The sequence below is a fragment of the Accipiter gentilis genome, chromosome 6 (genome assembly GCF_929443795.1).
Source record: "Accipiter gentilis chromosome 6, bAccGen1.1, whole genome shotgun sequence".
Taxonomy (NCBI): Eukaryota; Metazoa; Chordata; class Aves; order Accipitriformes; family Accipitridae; genus Astur; species Astur gentilis.
The window spans coordinates 5,817,888-5,840,852 of record NC_064885.1 but is presented as its reverse complement, the minus strand read 5'-3'; the positions used below and the strand labels follow the sequence as shown (position 1 = coordinate 5,840,852).

At 64.2% G+C, this 22,965-nt stretch overlaps 1 protein-coding gene across 17 annotated transcripts in view; it reads right to left on the bottom strand.

Annotated features, from left to right (window-relative positions):
• Positions 1 to 1,519: 1,519 nt before the first annotated feature.
• MYO18A (myosin XVIIIA) overlaps positions 1,520 to 22,965 on the bottom strand; it is a 39,415-nt gene continuing 17,969 nt past the window's right edge. For 12 of the 17 annotated variants that reach the window (XM_049802037.1, XM_049802036.1, XM_049802041.1 and 9 more), the window contains 35 exons: positions 22,871 to 22,934; positions 22,619 to 22,763; positions 21,114 to 21,125; positions 20,411 to 20,587; positions 20,243 to 20,333; positions 19,964 to 20,156; positions 19,343 to 19,429; positions 18,517 to 18,658; positions 18,276 to 18,435; positions 18,001 to 18,187; positions 17,674 to 17,911; positions 16,659 to 16,768; positions 16,480 to 16,545; positions 16,071 to 16,199; positions 15,450 to 15,593; positions 14,291 to 14,380; positions 14,085 to 14,204; positions 13,890 to 14,001; positions 13,629 to 13,756; positions 13,315 to 13,469; positions 11,991 to 12,114; positions 11,712 to 11,912; positions 11,307 to 11,417; positions 10,884 to 10,988; positions 10,624 to 10,770; positions 10,420 to 10,533; positions 10,125 to 10,241; positions 9,939 to 10,022; positions 9,552 to 9,689; positions 8,688 to 8,873; positions 8,466 to 8,605; positions 7,342 to 7,386; positions 5,640 to 5,762; positions 3,474 to 4,658; positions 2,082 to 2,213 (listed from right to left, as the gene is read on the bottom strand). In XM_049802037.1, the coding sequence (XP_049657994.1) occupies positions 3,482 to 4,658; positions 5,640 to 5,762; positions 7,342 to 7,386; positions 8,466 to 8,605; positions 8,688 to 8,873; positions 9,552 to 9,689; positions 9,939 to 10,022; positions 10,125 to 10,241; positions 10,420 to 10,533; positions 10,624 to 10,770; positions 10,884 to 10,988; positions 11,307 to 11,417; positions 11,712 to 11,912; positions 11,991 to 12,114; positions 13,315 to 13,469; positions 13,629 to 13,756; positions 13,890 to 14,001; positions 14,085 to 14,204; positions 14,291 to 14,380; positions 15,450 to 15,593; positions 16,071 to 16,199; positions 16,480 to 16,545; positions 16,659 to 16,768; positions 17,674 to 17,911; positions 18,001 to 18,187; positions 18,276 to 18,435; positions 18,517 to 18,658; positions 19,343 to 19,429; positions 19,964 to 20,156; positions 20,243 to 20,333; positions 20,411 to 20,587; positions 21,114 to 21,125; positions 22,619 to 22,763; positions 22,871 to 22,934 (5,362 nt within the window). In that variant the 3' untranslated portion in view covers positions 2,082 to 2,213; positions 3,474 to 3,481. Of the gene's footprint in view, positions 2,214 to 3,473; positions 4,659 to 5,639; positions 5,763 to 7,341; positions 7,387 to 8,465; positions 8,606 to 8,687; positions 8,874 to 9,551; positions 9,690 to 9,938; positions 10,023 to 10,124; positions 10,242 to 10,419; positions 10,534 to 10,623; positions 10,771 to 10,883; positions 10,989 to 11,306; positions 11,418 to 11,711; positions 11,913 to 11,990; positions 12,115 to 13,314; positions 13,470 to 13,628; positions 13,757 to 13,889; positions 14,002 to 14,084; positions 14,205 to 14,290; positions 14,381 to 15,449; positions 15,594 to 16,070; positions 16,200 to 16,479; positions 16,546 to 16,658; positions 16,769 to 17,673; positions 17,912 to 18,000; positions 18,188 to 18,275; positions 18,436 to 18,516; positions 18,659 to 19,342; positions 19,430 to 19,963; positions 20,157 to 20,242; positions 20,334 to 20,410; positions 20,588 to 21,113; positions 21,126 to 22,618; positions 22,764 to 22,870; positions 22,935 to 22,965 lie in introns of all 17 variants that reach the window. The other 5 variants (XM_049802040.1, XM_049802046.1, XM_049802047.1 and 2 more) reach the window with 3 other exon arrangements.

Genomic DNA, 22,965 nt, shown 5'->3' with positions numbered 1-22,965 from the left:
TCCTTACATCCCAGCGTGTCCGCATCCCCACGTATCTCCATCTCCCTGCATCCTGGTGTCCCGATATGCTGCACCCCAGCACCCCTCCACCCCCACACCCCAGCTACTCTGCATCCCCACATCCCCACATCCCAGCACCCAGCATCCTGGCACCCCTCCATCCCAGTAGCCCCCATCTGTGCACCCCAGCACCCCTCCATCCCCACATCCCAGCACCTTGGCATCCCCATACCCCTGCATCCCTGCTACCTGCATCCCGGCATCCCTCCATCCCCACATCCCGCATCCCTGCTACCTGCATCCCGGCATCCCTCCATCCCCACATCCCGCATCCCTGCTACCTGCATCCCGGCATCCCTCCATCCCCACATCCTGCATCCCTGCTACCTGCATCCCGGCATCCCGGCATCCCGGCATCCCTCCATCCCCACATCCCGCATCCCTGCTACCTGCATCCCGGCATCCCTCCATCCCCACATCCTGCATCCCTGCTACCTGCATCCCGGCATCCCGGCATCCCTCCATCCCCACATCCCGCATCCCTGCTACCTGCATCCTGGCATCCCTCCATCTCCACATCCCGTATCCCAGCACCCCTGCATCCCTGTACCCCTGCATCCTGCCAACCCAGCACCCCCCACATCCCAGCATCCTGGTACCCTGCGTCCTTGCACCCCCACACCCCGGCATCCTTGTACCCTGCCTCCCCACATCCCAGCATCCCCATATTCCTGCATCCCGGCATCCTGCACGGTGCCAAGCCGTCTGCCGAGCACCCGCTCCCCAGAAACAAATTAAGGAGCTTTGTCAGCCTCATGAAGATGGAGCTGGAACAGTGCAGAGAGACACACTCGCTTAGGAGTCAAGTTAAATGTTTTAATGTTAAATGTGCCATTTTATTATCATTAGATCGCTCCTACTTAATGAAAGCGCATTAGCGCAGCGTGGCTTTATGGCAGCGAGCGCCGAGCTCGGCCCATTTGTTTCCAAGAGATGGTGGGGAAAAGGAACAAATGACCTGGTTTGCCAGGGTCCCAGGGGTGCGGGGGGTCCCAGGGGTGCAGGGGGTCCCTGGGGCTTGGGGGGGGGGGTGGGGGGGCAGGGGACAGCACCCGGCAGAAGGCCGGCGGGTGCCGGAGCCGAGGCCGAGCCGTGTGCCGCTCAGGCGGCCAGCGATGCACATCATCATCTCCTCCGCGTTAAATAATTAACGCCGGCAGGCAGAGGGCTCCCATCCCCGCTGCTCATCTGCATATTTATGAAGATTGATAAATGATTCAGTGCCGGCACCCACGAGGGCCGTCTCCCCCCTTCCCCTCCCCATCACCCACGGGTGCAGCAGGCTCAGGGAAGGTGCTGAGCTTGGCCCCTCCATGCAGCCCCGCATCCTCGCCGGGGCTGGATCCATCCCGCCAGACCCCACCACCATGCAAACATTCCCCTGAAATGGGGTGACCCCCCCCTGCAACAGGATGACACCCCCCCCCCCCCCAGCACGCAGAGCAGGCAGCAGCCGGTATCACCAGCCAGAAATGACATTTATTTTCATACTGAAAGTAAAGTGGGGGGGGAGAAACGCACAGCTGGGCTAGTGCAAAACCACCAGGTGGGGTAGAGGGGGTAAGGGGGGGTGACGACAACCCAAGGGGGCATGTGGGACCCCGTCCCCATGTCCCCTTCCCGGCTGCGGGGCGGCTGCTCCCCAGGGCCCGGCCAGCGAGAAGACGTCTTTGGCTCAACTAAAAGGGGTGTAAGAGGACCGGGGTGGGGGTGCCTGGATTGGGGGGGAGTTTAAGTTATAAAATAAGGAGCCAGCAGGCACTGAGGAATAAACCCAGGGTGCTGGAGCAGCCGGTTCTGCCGCCGAGGACAGACGGGAGGTGGGAGGGTGGGGGCGGCCGGGGGGGGCTGCAGCCAGCGAGCCGGCCGGGCTGCTCCCCCCCATGGCCGGGGCTGGGGGGGGGGGCAGCTGTGTGTGTCCCCCCCCGCCCCACGCAGAAGAAATACCGGCTGCCCGGGTTGGCCCCGTGGAGCTGAGTGTTTTTGGGGCGATGGGAAAATGGTGGTGGGGATGCTAGGCGGGGGTCTCGGCAGTCCGGCTCTCTGCCTCGCTGGCGCTGGGGGAGCTGCGGGAGGAGCGGCGTGTGCTTTCCCCGGCATCCTGCTCCTCATCCCATCTGTCGTAGGTGAAAAGGTGCCGGGAGCTCGGGGGGCTGTGGGGGAAAAAAGCGGGGTTAGTGGGGGGCAGAGGGGGGGTGTCCGTGCCCCCAGCGTGCTGCAGAGCTCGGCTGCCGGGCACACCTTCCCACCGGAGCTGTGGTGAGCCGGCACGCTGGCAGCCAGCTGGACGGAACCTCGATCACCACCTTTTTTATTATTTCCAAGATATTTGGGGCATGCTCCGCTGCGACTGACTCCTTGCTGGGCTGAGCCGAGCCCCTGCTCTGCGGTGGGGCCAAGCCGAGCCTGCCCGGTGGCTGCCACCCTCCACGGGCACCCAGCACCACGCGCTCAGAAAAAGGCACGTGGCCGTGGATGTAAACGCCGATGCTCGCGGACATCGCCGCTTGAGGGTTGCACCAGAGCCCATGGCTGGGTGCTGGGGTTGCCTCTTCCCCCCCCGCTGCCACCCCATAATGCCTTCCCCGGCCCTGAGACAAGCAGCGGGCAGCCCGACTGTGACCACATTTCCAAAAGGCTTTTTTCCCTTCCTCCAGCCCTCCTCCTGTTCGAGCCATGAGGAAGGATTGAACCCGCTCCGAAATCGCTGCCGGCAAGCCCCGGCGCATCCTCTCCTCTGCCATCAAATGGGGTCCACAGCCCCAAAGCCCTGCAGGGTGAAGCCGTTTGCACCCTGATTCCTCGTCACAGGCACCCTGCACAGCGCAGGGCAGCAGGATGCGGCCGCCCTGAGAAACACCTCCGAACCCCAACCACCCACCCCGGCTCCCCTGCTGTGGGTGCTGCCTTCCCCCCGCCATGCTCACACACTGCAGTGGGTGCGTGTTAGTACCCGTCCCGCTCCTCCCCACCGCCTTTGGGACCCGCTGCCATCCCCGGGGCAGCGAATCCCCTGGGGTGAGCGGGGATGCTGTGCCGCCCGGCGAGCCCTTAAATTTCCTGAAGGAATAAATTCAGTTGCGTCCTGGGCCGGTGGCCGGGGAACCGGGATGGAATTAGCGCTTCCCGGCGTCCCGCATGCTACAGCCGCTAATCCCAAACGTGCTGCGTCCTGGCAGCACGGGCAGCTGCCGGTCCCATTGCGGCCACGCCAGGGACGCTCCCCGTGGCCGGAGACGCATCGAGAATGCCCTGCAGCACCCCAAAAGCAGGGCTGTTGCGGGCACAGCGGGGTGCCCCATTCTGGGGTGCCCGGCAGAGATGGGTTCCGTGCCCGGAGCCGGGCGAGGGTTAGGGCGAGTGGTTAGTGGCACACGGGGAGGTTCATGCTGCACGGCACACACCACTCCCACCTCCTGCCTCAGTCGCTCTCGGGTCGGTACAAATACTTCATCACCAGGCTGTCGACCTGCTTCTTCCGCTGCTTCTCCTCCTTCTTGCCCCGGCTGGGACGTGCTGGCTCCTCGCCCCCCGCCACCTGCGGGCCCTTCTTGACGCTGGAGGTGCTCCGGTAGGAGCTGGTAGAGCCGGAGGAGGAATCGGAGGAGGAATCGGAGGAGGAATCTGAGTCGGATGATGACTGCTGCTTCTTCTTCTTCTTCTTGGATTTCTTCTTGGCCTTCTTGGCATGCTTCTTGGCACTCTTCTTCTTCCGCTCCTCTTCCTCGGAGGAGGCTGAGCTGCTGCGGCGCCGGCCGGCACGCCGGGAGAAGTCGAGGGCAGATGCGGAGCGACGGAGGCTGCCAGCGGGGCGGTCGGCGGCACCCAGGGGGGCTGCGCTCCGCACGCTCCGCACGCTCCGCACGCTCCGGCCGTCGTCCCCAGAATCGGCCTCGGGGCTGGAGCAGCCCCTGGCCCGTGACGGGCGGTAGCTCAGTACCTCCTGGATGGCGGCTTCCAGATCGGAGTCAAGGTAGGAGCGGTGCCCCACGGGGCGGGCGTCCCCAGGACCCCCCTCCTCGGAGGCAGCGCTGCGGGGCCGGGGAGGCACGGAGAAGCTGCGCCCCAGGGGGGGCTGCCCGCGGGACCCCTCGTCCGCCTCTTCCAGGTGGCTGCGGGCCAGGGAGAGCCGCGACTCGGGGCGACCCTCGGGCCCCCCGCGCCGGCTCCGCAAGCTCCCGGGGCTGGAGAGGGCGAAGCTCAGCACCGAGCAGCCCTCGTCCCCCTGATCCCCGTCCTCCAGCCCGCGCCAAGTGGCGGAGGAGGCCCGGCTCACCGGGGCGGAGGCGACGGAGGCTTTCTCGCCGTCGGCGGCCGAGAGGGACCAACGTTTGCCCAGCCCTTGCCGAGCCCGGCCGCTGGCGTCGGCGAAGGCTCGGGCGATGACGGCCGCCCGGTCCTCGGGCTCGCCGCTGCGGGCGGCTCTGTGGGCAGCACGCTCGGGGGAAGCCGGTCGCTCGCTGAGCGCGCTGAAAAGCGTCTGCTCGTCCCCGTGACCACCTATGGAGTCCTTGAGACCCGGCCGCTTCCTATAGCTGAGGCAGCTCAACACCGACACCGGCCGCTCCTCGGCCTCAGGACCATCCGGTGGGGCTGACCTGTGCCGGCGGCACCGCGGCCCCACGCACGCACCGGGGAGACAAGAGAGAGACGGAGATGAGCGGGTGAGGGAAGGAGGGGGGAGAGCGTCGGCAAAGCAGCCTCGGTAATTTGCGTCAGCGGGAAATAGCATCGTGGAAAAATGTCATGTAAATGGGGGAATTGTTCTAGCCCGGCACTTTGATTCCCCTCTAAAATGTTGCGTTCGATGTATTTCATTGTCGGCTACCTGGAGCCGCTGCGTTTGATTCCCGACTTCAGAAAAGGTGGAATTATCTCCAATAACAAAATGTTTTACATCTGCACTGCTGAATAAATTAAACCAATTAAGAAAAAACATCTCAGATCTTTCCCCCCTGCTCGGCAGAGGGGGGGGAGCCCCCTGGGACTCCCAGAGCCCTGCTAGGAAATTGGGTTTGGATAAAAGCAATCTGCTCTCAGCAGTCGAGTGCTTTCTCCGGGGAACAGGAGTGGGGCTGTGCGCCCCAGCCCCATGCTGGCCCTGCACCGTGGGGGCACCCAGGCACATCCCCCCGCCTCTGCCGGGGGCTGTGTGGGCAGCCCGTGTTTTCCGAGAGGTGCGGGAAGGGATGTGGTGGGGCTACAAAGGATGGAGGGAGGATCCAGCCCCGGAGCGGTGGAGAACGCACAAGGCTAGAGCCCACCACCATGAACCTTGGGGAGGCAGACGGGGTGGGGGCTGCAGATGCCCATCCGCCTCCAGGGTGGGTCCCAGTACCGCACTGGGTGGGATGCTGGGGAGGGGGGACCAGGGAGGTCCCCTTGGGCGGGGGGACATGTGTCCCTAATAGAGAGCGAGCCGCGAGCCGGCGTTAACCCTTCCCTGGCCGGCCACGCAAGCACCGGGTGGGAGCACGGCACCCAGACTGTCACATCCCACGGGTGCCCACCCTGGCCGGCCGCCGGCACAGCTCACCCTGCCCTCTGCCAGCCAGCCCTGCGCCCAGCCCTGCACCCACCTGCTGCCCTTCAGGCTGCCGTCGTCTGAGAGCGCTTTGGAAGAGCCTTTGTTCTTGGAGAGCCAGGACTTCACCCCATCCACGCGCTCCTCCAGCTCCGAGTCCACGTCCGAGTCGCCGTCGCTGCCGGAGGAGCGGGTCGGGGTGGGAGAAAGCAAGAGGTGAGTAGGGGCCGGAGAGATTTTGGGTGCTGGGGAGGCAAAACTGCACTGGCAGGCACCGAACTCCCCCAGCACCCATTGCCTGCGTACCCTGGCATGGGCGAAACCCCATCCCGTGGTTCTGCTCCATCTCCCAGGCCACAATCTGCATGCATACAGCTTAACCTGCATACTAGGGGCTCCCCAAAGCACAGCCGTGCCACGCATCCCCCAAACCCTTAAACAACCCCCCTGGCCAGCCAAGGGGGTCCTGCACCCGTTGCCCAACATCCCCCCCCCCCCGCCACTGCATGGCTCCGGGGCTGGAAAGATAAGACGGCGAGGCCGGCGTCGGGGCAGCGAGGGGCACGATTGTAGAAACACAGGAGATTTCCAGCTCCAAAGCTGGGAAGGAAATAAGTGGGTTCATTTTATAGGCCACCGTCGAGCGCAAAATTACAGCGAGGAAGAGCGATGTTGATGGCCCTGGGTAAACAGGAGTTTAGCAGGCAGAACAGAAACGACTCCGGCAAGGCGGGTGCAGGAGCGTGGCGGGCAGATTTACAGCCCTGCCGTGCCGGAGAGCCCCTGATTTACATCCCAGCATAAAAAAAGCCCTATCTGGCTTAAACCATCTAATTTATAATGGCCGTTCGTAACCATATTGATTGCCTTTAGAAAGAAGGTGCCGTATGCATTGCAAAATCCATTCCTCCACGTTAAAAGCATCCCTGCATAAATCTCCCTTAATACCTAACTGCTTACTGCTTTCATTAGGGTTATGGCAGTACCGGCGGGATCTATAAGGAAATCGAAGCGGCACGGCCCCCTCTCTCCCCGCTCTGCCGCTGGCCAGTGAGAGGCGAGGGCTCCCACCAAGCCGTTGCCGGGGAAGGGATATATCATATGATCTTAAACGGCTGTTTTATCCGCCTGGCTTTGGGCTTATTCCCTGCCTGGGGACACAGCAGACGGCACAGGGGACGGGCTGGGATAGACCCTGTTATATGAATCCTCCTCGTTAAATTCAAAGCAACGAGCCGCACTCCATCACGCGCGTCTCCCTCCCCTGCAATACATCCAGGCAATGCTCGGCTTGAAAACAAAAACAAAACCAACAAAAAAACACAGAATGACAACAAAAAAAACCCCAACGAGCCCCGTAAACAAACTCTGGGGGCAGCTAAGGTTTTATAACCAGCAGAATTAAACTCCACGTCAAACACAATTTATGTCCGGGCGAGCGTGCCGTTAGTTAAGCGGGACCCAGGTCGCGGGGGAGCGACCGCGGCGGGGGATATTAATTGTGCGTGGCAGCGGGGCTCCATCACCGCTCCACGTCGAGACGCTCGTCATTAGCCATGGCAGAGCATCACCCCCCGCCCCGGCCCGGGGGCTCAGCCCCTGTCCCCCCCCACATGGGATGCAGTTATGTGCCGTGCCGTGCCGTGCCATGGGTGCTGTTAGGGCATGCAGAGGTGGGCCAGTGGCATGCGGGACCCCGGCCCGCGGGGGTGAGGTGTGGGTTAGGGGAGGGGAGGAAGGAAAGAGAAGCTCCTCACAGTTTACTCTTTCTTTTCTGATACTTTGCCACCATGTCCTGCAAACTGGGAGGGGTTGGGGAGGGGGTCGGAGGGGGGAGAAACACAACAGAAAGGAAATCAAATGAAAGGGGAAAAAAAAGAAAAAGACCAAATGGGTGGAGAACAAATGAGGGGTAAATTAAATGGCGGGGAAGGGCTAAGGGAGGGAAGTGTGGCTGCCCTGCACCCCTGGCATGGGGCTGCACCCGGCTGGGTCCCAGCATCCCAGGCTGGATCCCAGCATCCCGGGTCAGGTGCTGGAGCGTGTCCAGAGAAGGGCAACAAATGTGGTGAAGGATCTAGAGTACAAGTCTTCTGAGGAGCGGCTGAGGGAACTGGGATTGTTCAGGCTGGAGAAGAGGAGGCTGAGGGAAGACCTCATCGCTCTCTACCACTACCTGAAGGGAGGTTGTAGCAACGTGGGGGTCAGTCTCTTTTCCCAAGTAACAAGCCATAGGACAAGAGGAAACGGCCTCAAGTTGGGCCAGGGAGGTTTAGATTGAATATTGGGAAAAATTTCTTCACCGAAAGGGTTATCGTGCATTGGAACAGCCTGCCCGGGGAAGCGGTGGAGTCACCGTCCCTGGAGGTGTTTCAAAGACGTGTGGATGTGGCGCTTAGGGACACGGTTTAGCGGTGGACTTGGCAGCGTTAGGTTAACGGTTGGGCTTGATGATCTTAAAGGTCTTTTCCAACCTAAACGATTCTATGAGTCTATCCCGGGCTGGGCTGGATCCCAGTGTTCCGGGCTGGACTGGATCCCAGCAACCCAGACCTCCTGCCAGGCTGTGCTGCCCTGGCTCCTGGGGCTCCCCAAACTGTTTCCAGCCAGCCAGCACGGGCCTGGCTGCGTTTCAGGCACCTCCGCAAGTGGGTGAAGCTGCACGGGGGCTGCAGGTGGAGGGAGGGATGGATGCACGGATGCACGGACTGATGCACGTGTGCACAATGCACGGACGGACAGATGCACGTGGATGGACAGGCGGCATCCTGCCAGGGCCAGGCAGAGCCGAGGGGTCGCCACGGCATTTCAGAAGTGGCGAGGAGAAGCGGTGAGCCCTGGTGACGTGCCTCGTGGGGAAGCCGGACCCAGGCGCTCTCACCTGTTGATGAGGTCCTCGTTGCTGTCGCTTTCCATCTCATCCTCGATGGCCGCCTGCAGGTCCCCGATGCGCTTGAAGGCCAGCTTCAGGTCCGACTGCAGGCTCTGGTTGGCAGCTTCCAGGCTCTCCAGGTCCATCTCCTGCGGGGAGGGAGCGGGGTGAGCCCAGTACTGTGGGGAAAACCCCCCATCCTCCTGCCCGGTCCCATCGTGGGTGCTTCACCAGCTCGTGCTTCTTGCGGCTGGCCTCCGCCTCCTTCTTGGCCAGCTCGCCCATCTCCTCCTTGACGTCGCGGAGCTGTCGCTGCAGCCGCTTGTTCTGCTCCTTCTCCCGGTTCTCGGCAGCCGCGCGCTGATCCCGCTCCTCTGTCAGCTTCTCCATGTTCTCCTTCAGCCGTGTGGCCAGGCTCTGCGGAACGACGGGCGCGGGGTCACCCCAGATCCCCCCATGGACCCCTCACCCTGCAGCAACGCCACCAAGGGCTCACGCGAAGACGGATCCCATCCCCATGAATTTACACAAGGAGATGGAGGATAAACTCCCCCCAGGGCTGAGGAAGGGGCAGAACAACCGTGGGGGCTTTGTCGAATTGGAAAAATAGATTTAACTGTGTGTGAAGTAATTACAGCGTGTAACGTAGGGAAAAAATAGCTCCCATTCTCCCCCAGCCGCTGAGCCAGCCGCTGCATATTTATGGCCCCGGCAGAGAGAGTGAGGAAGGGAAATAACAGCTAGGAAAATATTAAGAGGAGAGCTAAGCTGCTCTGCTCCCTCGGCAGAGCTGCAAAGGCAGAATATAAAGCAGGCTGCGTTTAGCGGGGCCGGGAGAGTCTATAATTTCCGTAAGTCAATGCAGGGAAAGAGCAGCACTTTGCCGGGCTGGGTGGTGGATTACTGTTATCGGCGCTTGCAGGGAGCTTTCCCTGTGGGGATGGGGACGGGCTGCCGGCAGGGGAGGGCTGCAGCGTGGGGGGTCCTAGGGAGGGGATATCGAGGATTCGCTCACTGGAGCTCCTGGGCAGCTTCACATCATGGTCCCATTGCATCCCAGTCCCAGCCGGAGCGGAGGGAAAGGCCAGCACCTACCTCCAGGCGCTTGACTTGTGTCCGCTCAAACTCCAGCCTGGTCTCCAGCTCACGGATCTTGGCCTCTTGCCGGCTCACCAGCGACTTGTCCACCATGGATTGCTCCAGGAACTCCAGCTGGCTCTGCAGGCCTTGCAGCTGAGGGGGGGGGGGGGCACAGTCTCAGCCTCAACCACAACCTCCCTGGCCCCCCGCCACACCACCCTGGAGCAGAGCTGCCGGCCGCGCTGCACCCGTCCCAATGGAGAGCTCCCCATGGGACTGCTCTGCAACCCCCCAGGGTGCAAGGGGCCACCCCATAGGGTGGGCAGTGGGTGTCTGGGTGCTCCCCAGTCCCCCTGGCTTCACTCGGGGCACACGCCTGCACCCAATGTCGGTGCTCCCCACCTTCTCCTGCAGCTCCTGCTTCTCCTTGCTGACCTCCTCCAGCTGTGCCTGGAGGTCATTCATCTGCGCCAGGTCCCGGGACGCCTATGGGACACACCAGGTCTGTCAGCGGGGACCCCACTGCGCCGGCTCTGAGAGGGGTGTTACCAGGGGCCAGGGGTGCTGTGGCTGCTGTTCCCCCCTCACCTGGGCCACAGCCGCCTTGTGCTTCTTCATCAGCTCGTTCATGTCCTCCTGGTCCTCCTCCAGCCGACTCTGCACCTCGTTCTTTTCCCGCTGCAGCCGGCTCAGCTGCTCCTCCAGCTGCGGGGAGCCACCTGCATATCCCACTGCACCCCAGGAGCGGGGCACCCACCCCCCAAAACCACACCGAGCGGCATGGGACCACCCTGCTGGCATGCGATGTGCCAGTGGTGGTCTCGCCCCGGGTGCAGGTGGGGCATGGCCCCATCACGGTGCATCGCACCCCAAAAACACTTACTGCTGCCTTAGCCTTGGCGAGGTCGTCGATCTGCAGGTGGAGGTCTTCGATCTCCACCTCCATGGACTTGCGGGCCTTGACGGCGGCTGCGCAGGTGAACTCCGACTCCTCCAGCTGTGGGGACACGGCTCAGTGCCCGGCCGGAGGATGGGCATACCCTGTGTCTGTCAAGGGCTGTGTTTTTGGGGGGGTCTGGATGCACACCTGGTTCTTGAGCTGGGCGATCTCCCTCTTGCTGGGCGCATTGTTCTTCAGGTGGTCCAGCATGATCTGCGCATCGGCCAGTAGCGCCTTCGTCCTCTTCAGGTCCCGGCGCAGGCGCTTCTCCGTCTCGAAGTCCCGCTGGTTGGCCTGCGGCAGGGGGGGGACCGTGTCAGGGCACCGCACCGGCGGGGTGCCTACCCCTCCGTGGCCACCTCGGGGTCTCCAAAGCAAGGCACGTGCCCGGCTGTCCCCCGCCCTACCTGCTCACTGATGGCGGATAACTTGCTCTCCAGCTCCCGTTTCTCTCTCAGCACCTTCTGCTTGTCCTCGTACTCCTCCTCCAGCTGCACCTCCATCTGCTTCAGCTGGGGGACACCAAGGGCAACCCGGTCAGGGCGGCAGGAAGGGGCCAGGACCTCCCTCTCGTGTGTCCCCACATACTGGGGATGCCAGGTGACCCCGCCAGCCCGGTGTTTGCGCAACCAGAGGCACGAAGCCTGGCGTACGCTGGCCAGGGCAGCGGAGGGACCGGTCGGACCTGCCAGGCCAGCGAAGCTCGCCTGTGGCCGCGTGGGAGCCGGGTGCTGCGTGACAGTGCCCGGCTGGCAGCTCCCGGCACCCGGCTGGGGCATCGGGACGCATCCTGGCCCCGCTTGGACAGAGAGGCCACAGCTGAGCCCTACCTTCTTCTGGCACGACTGCCGAATCTCCTCCACCTCCTCGTCGCGGCTCTCCACCTCCTTGGCGTGGGTCTGCCGCAGCCTCTCCATCTCCATCTCTAGCCGCAGCTTGGCCTGCAAATGGGGGGGATGCGGTCAGAGCAAAGGGGACGTGGGGACCCCCCACGCCGCTCCCTGGGTGCCACTCACCCTGAAAGCCCCCCGGTCCGAGGCTGGCCGGGCTGCCCGCCCCACAGTGACCTGCCGGGCCATGGCACAGGGGGCCAGGAGCCCCGTCGGCAGCCGCGATGCCTGGCCCGACGCCGGGCTGAGGGCGACCGCCTCCTCTTCCCAGGCAAGCCCGGCCCAGGTAATAACAGCTCTGCATGAAACCACCCCACCCAGAAACCTCACCCCTCCCCGCTGTACCTGCTCCAGCATCTGGATGGTCCCAGCTTGCTCGTCCAGTTCCTCCTCCTGGTCTTTGACCTTCGCCTCCAGGTCCCTCAGCTGCTTCTTCACCTTGGCCAGGGAGGCCTCATCCTTTGACTCCTGGGAGGAGATGTCCTGCAGCTCGGCTTCCAGCGCCTCCGCCTTCTGCGTCAGCCCCGTGATGTCCGAGTCCTTGTCCTGCCGAGAGAAGGGGTCACCATGAGCCCGGGGCACATGCCGGTTGGGGGACTGAGCGGAGGACCAGGGACCGCTCACCTCCAGCAGCTGCTTGAGGCCGAAGACCTCGGCCACCAGCACGTCCTTCTCGCGGCTCAGCTTCTCCCGCTGCAGCCTCTCCCGCTGCGCCTCCTCGTGCGCCTGCGAGAGCTCGCTGTCGAACCTGTGCGGGGAGAGCGGACCGGGTGCTCAGCACCCCGCTGGGGCACCGGGGTCGGGTCCCCAGCCCTGCACCACTGGCACGGTGCCCAGCATCCCCATCCCACAGCAGCAGGCACCGGCAAGGGTGGCGTGCCGCCAAGTGCTCATTCGAAACGTGCTGCTGCTGAGCCTTTAATTGCCATCACGGTGGTGTGGAGCCACTTGGAGAAACTCCCCCCAACGCCTTCGCTCAGCGGCTAATGGAGAGCGCAGCACCCATAGCACGGAACCCAGCAGCCCCAGTAGCCATCCTGCGGGGCCGGCACATGCTAGCAGGGACTGTGGCTGCTAACGGTGGGGGCTTGGCTACGCGGAGGCAGCCAGGGACACCGCACCCTTCGAGCAGGACACAGAGGGGCTGCAGGACGTGGAGGGGCTGCAACGCATGGCGGGGTCCGCAGCAGAGACGGGCTCTTGCGGCAGCTCGGCTCTCCCAGCCGCAGCCCGGTGCTGTGGTCCCCACGGGAGGTGGCACCGGTCCCATCCCTGGAGGGGACGTGAGCCCCCAGTGGGGGAGTGCTCAGCACAGCCTGGAGCCAGGCAGCACCAGAGCAGCCTCTCTCAATGCCCCTGGGATGGGATCAGTTGGGTTTGCTCCAAAATCGCTGCCTTTGGGGCTTGGAAAACAACCTTGCGCTTGAGTTTGTGACCTCCCTTAAACACCTCGGCAGCTAATCCCCATTTTTCCTCGCACTGGGTAATAAACAGCTGCATTAGCACAGACTCCAATCCGCGGAAATTGAAATTAATTAGATTGGATTCTCTCGCCGTATTTGTGTGTGTGATCATTACCATAATGAGATGAAAGCGTCCCTGCTGCTTAATAACGTTAGCAAACTTTGGGACTGGGAGAGGAGATGGGATGAGAGGGAGTGCTGAGCAGAGACGTGGGGCACAAGCAGCCTCCACCATGGGGCACAGCCCCCCACAGGGTGATCACTGGGCTCCAGGTCCCCGAAAAGGGCATCGGGGTCCCCCCCACAATGATCACACCCAACCCAGGCAGCCCCATCTTGCTGGAGACACCTCAGCCAAGTGGGACCTGGTGAAGTGCCCAAATCCCTGCTAAAATGGTAATGCCACTTTGCAAGAGGCTCGCCAGGCGGCGAGGATGCCGTCCGCCCCCGCATCCCCCCTCCCACCGCCAGCGCGCGGTCCCCACCTCCGCTGCTTCTTCTCCAGGTCGTGGTTGCGTCCTTGCTGGCCTTCGAGGTGCAGCTTGGTGTCCTGCAGCTCCGCGGCCAGGCGCTGGCACTTCTTCTTCAGCTGCTGCAACGCCCGCTGGCTCTCCTCGCTGTCTGCCTGCAGGTCCGTCAGCTGCGGGCAGGAGCAGGCAGGGCGGTGAGGAGCTCCGGGAAGCCACCGCGTCCCCGCTGCCCTGACCACGTCCTCGCTCAGCTCCGAGCAGGCTGCCCACCCCCTGCCCATCCCCATGCTGAGCAGACCGGGGAGTCCCCGGGGCTGAGCTCTACTCACCCTCCGCTCCAGCTGCCTCTTGCCCTGCTGCTCCACCTCCAGCTTATCCTCCAGCTCCTGCTGCAGCCGTTTCTTGGTGAAGTCGATCTCCCGCACCGCCCGCTCGTATTTCAGCCGCCATTCGCCACCTGCGTGGCGAAACGGGGTCACTGAGGGGCTGCGTGGGGTGGTACGGGGCCACCGTGCAGGTGGTGGGCACGGTGCTGTGACCACGGGGCACCCAGGGTCTGTCGGTGGCGAGCACCAGAGGCAGGACGGTACCCGAATCATCATCGTCGAGCTCCCCGTTGAGCTCGGCCGCGCGGATGAGCCGAGCCTCCATCACCTCCATCTCCATGGACTCCATCTGCTTCTTCAGAGCATCGTACTTGGCCTGGGAGGGAACACGGCTGGGGTGAGCGCCGGGGGGGGGGGGGGGCCGGGAGGCGCTGAGAGGCTGGGGAGAGGCGCGTTTACCTGCAGGTCCTTCATCTCCTTCTCGGCCCGCAGCCTCTCGGCCGTCTCAGCGTCCAGCAGCTGGGAGGCCGATTCGCCGGTGTTTCGCTCGTCCGTCAGCTCCGACGTCAGCTCTGTGATCTGGCGGCAGAGGAGGGGAGCGGGACCATGGGCCGGGGCAGGCCGGCACAGCACCGCAACCCCTCCCGGTGCCGGCAAGGACCTACCCTGCTCTCCAGGCGGTCGCTGTTGAGCCGGAGCTCGTTACGCTCCTTCTCCACCTTCTCGAGTTTGCTCTTCAGCTGCTGGATCTCTTCCTGCAACAGAGCGGGCGGTGAGGGAGGGAGGCAGGCGTAAGGGGAAGAGATTGGCAAGCAAGAGCCTGGCAGGTCTCCGCACCCCCCCCAGCACTGGGTGGGCAGGGTGGGGGCTCCCCGAGGCGGGGGCCGCTCTCCCCTGCCAAGGGCTGGGCAGGGACTTTCCCCAACCCGCTCCACCGCCGTGCTGACTCCAACCCCATAAATGGTGTCGAAACGCCAGGCAGCCCCGGCGAAGCTGGAGAGGGGTCACCGCAAGCCCCCCCGGGAGAGGGGGTGGGAAGAAACCCACCCATCGGCAGTTCGCCAAAGGGTTTGGGTGCACCCAGCCCAGGTGGGGAGGGAGGGGGCCCGCCGGGATGCCCAAAACACCATCAGCCAGCACTGGGGAGGCGTGCCCAGCTGCCAGCTTCAAGCACGTCTTTCTCTCCCCTCCTCTGGTCCCAGCACAGGCTGGGGGGGGGGGGCAGGAGGGGGCCCAGGTGCCCCCACCCCAGGTCCCCGTCCTCGGCGGGTTGGGGTGAAAGCTGAGCCAGGCAGCGGCTCCACGCCGGGCGGGCTCGGCGGGGGCACGAGTGTCTGGTTGCCAGCACGGCACGGAGCCCCGCATATGCCTCTCGGCAGACGGTTTCATTTCCATTCTCCACGCCTTGTAATTGGGCTCATGCAACAGCCGGCTCTCGGGATGCTAATGACATGCTGATTCGCAAATTAGGGAGCAATTCGAGCCTGCCTGGCACTGACGGGGTGCAGGGCAGCCACGGTCCTGCATCTCAGCCCAAGAAGGGCTCCTGCATCCCACGCTACTGTGGGGTCCTGCATCCCACCCCACTGTGGGCTCCTGCATCCCACCCTTCCCTGGGCTCCTGCATCCCACCTCACTGAGGGCTCCTGCATCCTACCCTGCCACAGTAGGATGATCCTGCATCCCACCCCACCGTGGGGGTCCTGCATTCCACCCCACTGCAGGATCCTGCATCCCAGCGCAATGGGGGGGTCCTGCCTGGGTCCAACACTCCCCCAAGCCCACCCTGCTCCATCCAGCATCCCCCGGCACGGAGATACCCACGTCTTTGCCGCGGATCTGGTCCTCGGTGAGCTGCACCTCGATGAGGGGCCGCACTGTGGTGAAGAGCTTCCACCAGGGCCAGCCCTTCACCCCCTTGTTCTTCTTGATGTTCTTCTGCACGCACCGGATGGCCAAATCTTGGATCTGTGCGGGGCACAGTATCAGCACAGGGTACGGTGTCAGCACGGGGTGCTGCCGGCAGGGCAAAGTGGGGCAGGCGGGCGCTCAGCACCCCTGCCGGCACCCCGGCCTGCTCCCCTTCGTTAGCATTGGGCTAATTGCACCCAGCTTATCCACCGTTTGATTCTCTCCAGCCCCTCCAAACACTAATCTAGCGAAAGGCAAGGTGCTGCCGAGACACCTATTTTATGCCCTCTTTAATAATAAAAGTAGGAGCCGACACGCCGCTTCATCCTGCCGCAGTGATGCCCAGCACCTTCCCTGCCGGTTCCCCCCGGCCCCCCGGTTCCCCCCGGCCCCCCATGGCTCCCCACGGCTGGGCGGTCGCAGGGGGAGGCGGGAGGAGGAGGTGCTGGCCCAGGCGCCGGCAGAAAGGCTGCGCTGCCCATTTTAGGCGAAATTGTGCGGCGGAGCGGGGAGGGGAGAGCTGCTGGGACGAACCTTCCTTTTCTTGAACTGCTGCCGTGCCAGGAAGCCCCTGCACGCCGCCTGGAAGAGGGTGATGTTCCTGCTGGTCTGCGCATCCCGCTGCTCCTCCAGCCTGGCCAGCGACCCGGCCCGGAAAAACACCTGCGGGAAGGGAATGGGGTGAGATGTCGACGAGCGCCGGCATCCCTCCGGCCACGCCGTGCCACCCTCCCGCTGCTCCGGCTGGTGGGGATGCGGCTCTTCCCTCTGCAGCCACTGGTCCTGTCCCGCCGTGGGGGTTTTATTTCCCAGGCATAAGGAATGCCGTAGGTGGGAGCAAACAGTGCCGCCCTTGTGCTGCCGTGCCGCGCCGTGCCGAGCTATGCCGCCCACGCTTGCCCGTGCCGCCACCGCTACCCGCAGCCAGTGTTGGGCATCATACCCGGCTCAAGCCCATGTGGTAGCTGCTCTTTTCCAAGTCCAGCGACTCCAGGAGCTCCTCCACTGCCTGCAGGGAGGGAGAGGTGTCACGGCTGGCTGGCGGCACCCCAGGGGTGCAGGGGACCCCCGGAGTGCCGGGGACCCCAGACCTCAGCGCCGGCCCCAGCACGGGGCACGCACCCGCTTCTCATCCACCACGATGTAGTTGCGCCCGTGCTTCTTGGTCAGGTGCGGGGCCAGGACGTCAAAGCGCCGTCTGAACTCCGCAAACACCATGTGGTCGGGGTACCCTGCGGGCAGCAAGAGAGAGCGGGGCTGCAGGGGCAGCCAGGATGCCCGGGGGATGGCCGGGGACAGCCCTGTGTGCCCTGACTTGCTGGTACCCATCTTTTGGGAGAGTCGATGGGGACACCCCGCTTGGCACAAGGTCCCCATGGGGCCAGGCATAGGCAGGGTGCCCTGACCCTCCCCGGGAGGTTTTCTTTGGCTGTGTCCTCCAGCAATTTTGGCCGGGATCTGAGGAGAAAGTGGCCAGATCACACCCTGAGGGGAGCGCAGGGGCACACATGTTGCCTGTGCAAGCAAACAGGCCCCGCTCCGGCTCTGCTCTGAGCCGCAGCCAACTTCTGCATCAGGCTCACAGTGCTGAGCCTCCACATCTTAATTAACGATGGGGTATCGACAGAGACGCTGACCCCAGCACAGCCGGCTGGCCACAGCCATCGATCCAGGAGGTGTGCGGGCAGCATCGATTTCCGATCGTGGCAGGAAGGGTCCGGCCTCCAGGCAATAAAACCTCGGCTGGGCGGCCAGCCACGCGTATCGATAAATGCTTTGCTGAGCACAACCCGGAGTCCCTCGCCCCAGCGGGACAGGGGCCGACTGCCAGCAGGAGAGCTGCCAGGAGCCGGCGGCACCAGCGGAGACACCCAATTAAGGCCATGCCTGTCCCCGGCGCAGATAACGGCCCCGCAGGGGAGGGGGGACGGGGACAGGACCGCCCTGGGGGGACGGCTGGCAGCCACGGGGCTCGGAGCAAGGGCACGAGCCGAAGGGGCTCCCCAGGGGGGCTTTGGCTCCCCAGAGAGGAGACACCGCCGGGACCCCCGTGACATCCATCCCCGCAGCGGGACGTGAACCGCAGCCCTGGCATCCCCACGCCGCGGGTGCCAGGGGTGCCGGCGGCGCGGCTCACCTTGGCGGTACATGCGGAGGGCGTCGAGCAGGCGGGAGCCGCGGAGCTGAGCGCGCAGGAGGGGCACATCCAGCTGCATGAGCCCAGCTTCGCAGTGCTCCGCCGGCAGCTCCAGCTCGCTGCCGCTCACCCGCCGGCACGGCACAGCCCGGGGGTCCCCGCCGCCCCCCGCCGCCTTGGGCAGAAAGCACTGCACGAAGTGGAGCTTAGACTTCTTGATGCTGTCGATGAGGGCATCCTGCAGGCATGGGAGAGCGGGGTGAGCGGTGACACGCGGCGGTGCCCCAGCCAGACCCGGGGACCCTGCCTTGGCACCCGTTCACTCACCACTTGCAGCTTGATCTGGATGCAGAGGGATTTCTTCTTGACGGCGGCCACGCCGGTGGTGAAGGTCTTGCGCATGCTGGTGGCCCGGCGCAGGGCCAGCTGGGAACCCCCCTCCAGCCCCGCCACCGAGCCCGACAGTACCAGTGCTGACCCGCCACGGCCGGCAAACAAGCTGCTGATGACTTTCCTGTGGGGCATGGAGGGGACGTCACCCCCCCCTAAAATCACCCCTCCTCCCCGCTGTGCTCCCCCCGCTGCCCCAGGACCCCACTCACTTCTGCGACTCCTGCAGCAGGACGGAGGCATTTTGGGAGGCTGGGTTGTGCTTGACGTGGTTGAGCCAGCCCGTGGCATCGTACTCAACCCAGTTGGTCCCCGAGCTGTGACCCAGGAGGAAGTGTCGAGGCTTGTCACTGGGGAGCAGCGGGTTGTGCCCTGTGGGGACAAATGGCACCGATGGGCACGGAACCGGTGCTTTGCCAACACACGGCCCCATGGTGCCGGGCCCCGCCTGACCTTTCTTGCCGCCTTCCTGGGGGCCGTAGTAGGAGAAAAGCCGCTCCAGCAAGGTGTCCTCATTGCCGCCCGGCTGCAGTGCCTCCTCCTCCAGCAGCCACAGTAGCCCCCGCGCCTCGTCTGTGCGGGCCAGTGACCGGACCTGTGGGCGACACCGTGCTTGGTTCAGCACACTGGTGTCCACCGGAGTGGGGATGGGGGGACAGAGGGGACCCGGGCCACCCAGGGAGCATGCAAACTCAGCCGCTATCAGCAGCAAGGAAAAGTGGCACCACATGAGAGGGCCCCTGCTTAATGGAGACCCAGTAAGGAAAGAGTCAGTACATAATATTCCGCGCAGCAAGATGCTCACTGGCGTGGGAAACGCTGTGCTCAGGCATCCGTGGGATGAAACCCAGCACTGGACTGGTGCTAGCAGCCCCCCCTTGGTCTCCGCAGCCTCCTCCAGCAGGAACTGGAGCACCTCAGGGACTGGTGCATCTTGGGGACCTATGCACCCTGAAGACCAGAGCACCCCAGGGACTGGAGAACCTTGGGGACCTGAGCACCCTGGGGACCTGAGCACCCTGGGCATCGCCCAAGGGCTCCTCACCTTCCTGCCCGTGACATGGGCAGCTCCCGGGACAAGCAGGGAACACCATACCAGGGGATGCACCAGGGATGTGGGCTGCACGCATGCTCGCAGACGCGCTCTCATGGCCAAGCGTTGGGGACAGCCCCTCTCCTTCCTCTAACTACTGCCAAAGGGCCACGAAAGCCACTCGGCCACTGCCTCATGCTACAAACTGCCATGAGGTGGCCACGAGGAAGCGTGGCGGGTGCTTACCAGCGCCTGGTGCGAGGGCTGGTCTACAACAGCTACGGAGCCAGAGGAGCCAGGCTCGGCGTCAGCCAGGGCAAGCTCTATGTTCTCCTGGTGAAGGGGGAGAGAGGTGCGGTTAGTGCCTGTGTGACGGGGGAGCAGCGACAGAGATTTGGCAGCTGATCAGGGTGTTGGTGTCAATGGGGTCTGGGCAAGAGGCAGGGCTTTGCCGGCGTCCCACTGCCCCACCGCGCTGGCATGGCACAAGGCGATGCCGGGTGCCGAGAGGGGTTCAGGACACATGGAAAGGTCCCCCTGGGTTGTCGGTGCTGAGATGGAGCAACAGCAGTGATCTTCCCCACTGACACCACCCACAGCCACCCCACCATCTCCCAGCCTGGCACGTTTGCAGGCAAAGCTGCCTGGCTGGGACCGGAGCTGCCGGCAAAGGCACCGCTGGCAGCGGGAGCCTTGGGGAAACCCCTGCTGCATCGAGCGTGGTGTCAGAGCTGCTTCTGCTGGAACCAGTCCAGAACTACTGTGGGTTAAGAAACTGGGGGGGGGGGAACACCGTAGGAGATGCTTGCAGCAGAGAGGGGAGGGCAGGAGGGGAGGAGGCGATGGCAGCCCTGGTGTCCCCGTTACCTCCTTGTATCGCTCCAGCTCACGGGCGAAGGTGCGCTGGTGGAAGAGGAGCTGCAGGCGCTCCTGGGCGTAGTTGTGGCAGAGCTCCTCGAAGGTGGCCCCCCGGCTCTGCCCTGCCAGCTCTGGGTTTTGTGCCCCGGGGGTGTCTACCACCGTCACCGAGCACACCGAGTGCTGGCTCGACTTCAGCGCCCTGTGGGGGACAAAGGGACACAGCGGGGTGAGCAGGTGCTGCCAGCCCCCCTTTCCCGGCTCTCCCCCGGTTCTCCCAGCACGTACCTGTTGAGGAGGGAGATGAGGAGGGTGAAGAGCTCGGAGTACAAGCCGGCCGCCATGCCCTCCAGGCACTCCAGCGCCGTCAGCTTGGGACCTGCCCAAGGCAACCCTGAGTGTCCCCATCCTGGCGTCCCCCGGGCCACCCGCTGTCCCCACCGTCCCTCACCCTACCTGTGCTGCCTTCGCCCAGGGGGGGCTCGTCGGGGCCCTGCCGGAACGAGGTGGATCGCTGCAGGGTGCCCTTGGGCTGGTGTTTGAAGATGGAGGAGGAGAGCTCCTCCAGGCTGCAGCCCAGCAGGTAGGCGGCTTTCTGAGCCCACTCGTGCCGTGCAAACTGCTTCCTCCCGGCTGGAGGGTGGAGAAGGAGGCTCAGTGTCAGCTGGGGCATCCCCCCAAATGGGGGGCATTTCCAGCCAGACCTGGGATGGTCTCAGGGTCCCCTAGATTAGGCTGGGGATGCTGTGCGCAGTGGGAACACGTGGCTGGTGCCGGAGGGCCAAGGAAACGTGTTTTGGGGTCTGATTAGAGGAGATGGGGGTGAACGGCTTCGTGCCTCTGCAGGGCTGAGCCCAGAGCCACGCTGTGGGCCAGGGAGCAGGGGTCACCCCTTGCCACCGCTGCCCAGGGACCCCTGGGGCCTGTGACGGTGCAGGACTCTGATCCGCCCCAGCACAGGGACACGTCCCTGCTCGGCCGCATGCACCGAGCAGCCCCGATGCGATGCGGCAGGACAGACCGCGGCTGCCGGACACAAGCACACGGATGCCGGGTGAGGGCAGGGGAGGTGGGAGCAGGTTAATGGTGACACGCAGGGACACAACAGTGGGACGCGGGAGGGGGAAGCCAGAGACACGCGCGGAGAACGAGACTTTACCTTCATCGGCGTCTGCATTGCAAAAGGGCAGCATGCACCATGCGAACAGAGACAAGGGTTAGAAACAACGGCACGTGACAGCGCGGACACGCGGCACGGGGACGCCCTCCTGCCAAAACATGCCACGCGCAGGCACCACCACCCCACGCACATGCCAAGCCTGGTCTCCCCCCAGGCATCGTTGCAGTGAGACGCTGCGACCCAGTGTGGGGGCCCTTCTCCTGTGAACCCCAGCTGCACCGTGGGCACTGGCGGGGAGCAGCTCAGCTCTGCCCCAGTGCATGGGGAGCCGCTGTCGGATCCAGCCTTGCACAAATGTCGAGGGGCCGAGGAAATGTGGGCTGATGCGGCCGAGCTGGCTCTGAGCATCCCCAGTGTCCACGACATGCAGGGAAGGCTCCAGAAGCAGCACAGAGTTGGGGCCGGGATGCTCCCCCTGAACAGGATCTGGGGTTCCCCCCCCAGCAGACCCCCATAAAGAGGCTCCCAAGCCACCGGAGCACCCTGCCGCAGTGGCTGCAGTGCGGCCCTGCTGCCCTCTAGTGCCTTGAAGCACCCCATGGGCCAACACTGCACCCCGCTGTGCCCCCAAGACCCCTCTGGTCTCTCCCTCCCCATCCCCGCCTCATCTTTTTTTTCCCCAGGGCTGCAAATTCCCTCGGTGCAGCCGCCAGCTCCAGGTGCCCATTTTGGGTGTGCTGCGCCCAGGCCCTCCCGCCAGCATGCAGCACCATGGGGGCTTCCAGCACAACACAGGGGGGAAGGATGAAGCCCCCGGGGGGAGAAGAGCAGCCCCACAAAGCCTAATTCACCACCCCCTGGGATGGAGAGTGAACCCGGTGCCCATCAGAGCAAGCTCTGCAGCCCACGGTGAGCTCTGGGTGCCGGGGCAGCCCTGCCCCATGCCACCAATGGTGCTGAGAGGACCAGGTGGGGGTCCTGATGGGCAGCAGGCAAATTTGGGGCTGCCAGAACCCAGCTGGGGGTCAGGGTTGGTCCTGGCACACCAGCAGCATCCCAAGCCCCCATTTCAGCCCCTAAACCAGCACCATGCGGCACCACCCGGAGCAGAGCCCCCCCCCCCCGGCTCCGATTACCGGCTCTGTCCGCCAGCGGCTCTGCGGGGAGGACAGGGAGGAGAAGTGTTACACTGGGGACAGGGGACACGCAACCCCTGACTCCCTCAGCCCCAGCCAGGCCCCCGGTCCCCCAAGTTGGCAGAGGCCAGCCCTGGGTCTGGAGGTGTTCGATTCCCACCAGCCAGCGGGACCACCCCGACCGAGGGGGCAAAGCCAGGTCCCCCAGAGCACCCGGGGTGGTAGGGCACTGCCCCAAACACCCCTGTCAGCTAACACAGCCCCAAACATCCCCCCAGGGCTCGGTCAAACTAAGGTGGGGGTCATGTGCAAGGTGCTGAGGTGCTAGCGATCGCTCCGGGACGCCATGCAGCCATCAGCCCTGAGCCTCAGCTTGTTAATGCCTCTGAGCCCTGAGCAGCTGGTTACCTTTCGTGGCCCCAGCGGCCCCCAGATGATAAATGGCCCCAAGGACGAGCCAGAAGGCTTTCTGTTCATCGCTGGAGATGCCCATCACCTTCATGGCAGCCTGGAGCTTGTTGAACTGCTGGGTCGCCTTCTGCTTTTCCTCTGGCTGTGGAGAGCAATGGGAGCCATTGGTGTGGGAGCCCGGCTCTGCCTCCCCCTGTACCTGAATGGGCCAGGGAACCGCAGCCCCCCCCCCAGCCCGATCGCAGCGACCTTGGAGAGGGGTGCGATGCCGAAGACGTTGTTCTCTGCCAGGTGGTTGAAATGAAGCTCAGTCCTGCAGGAATAAACACCGAGATTGGCCCCAC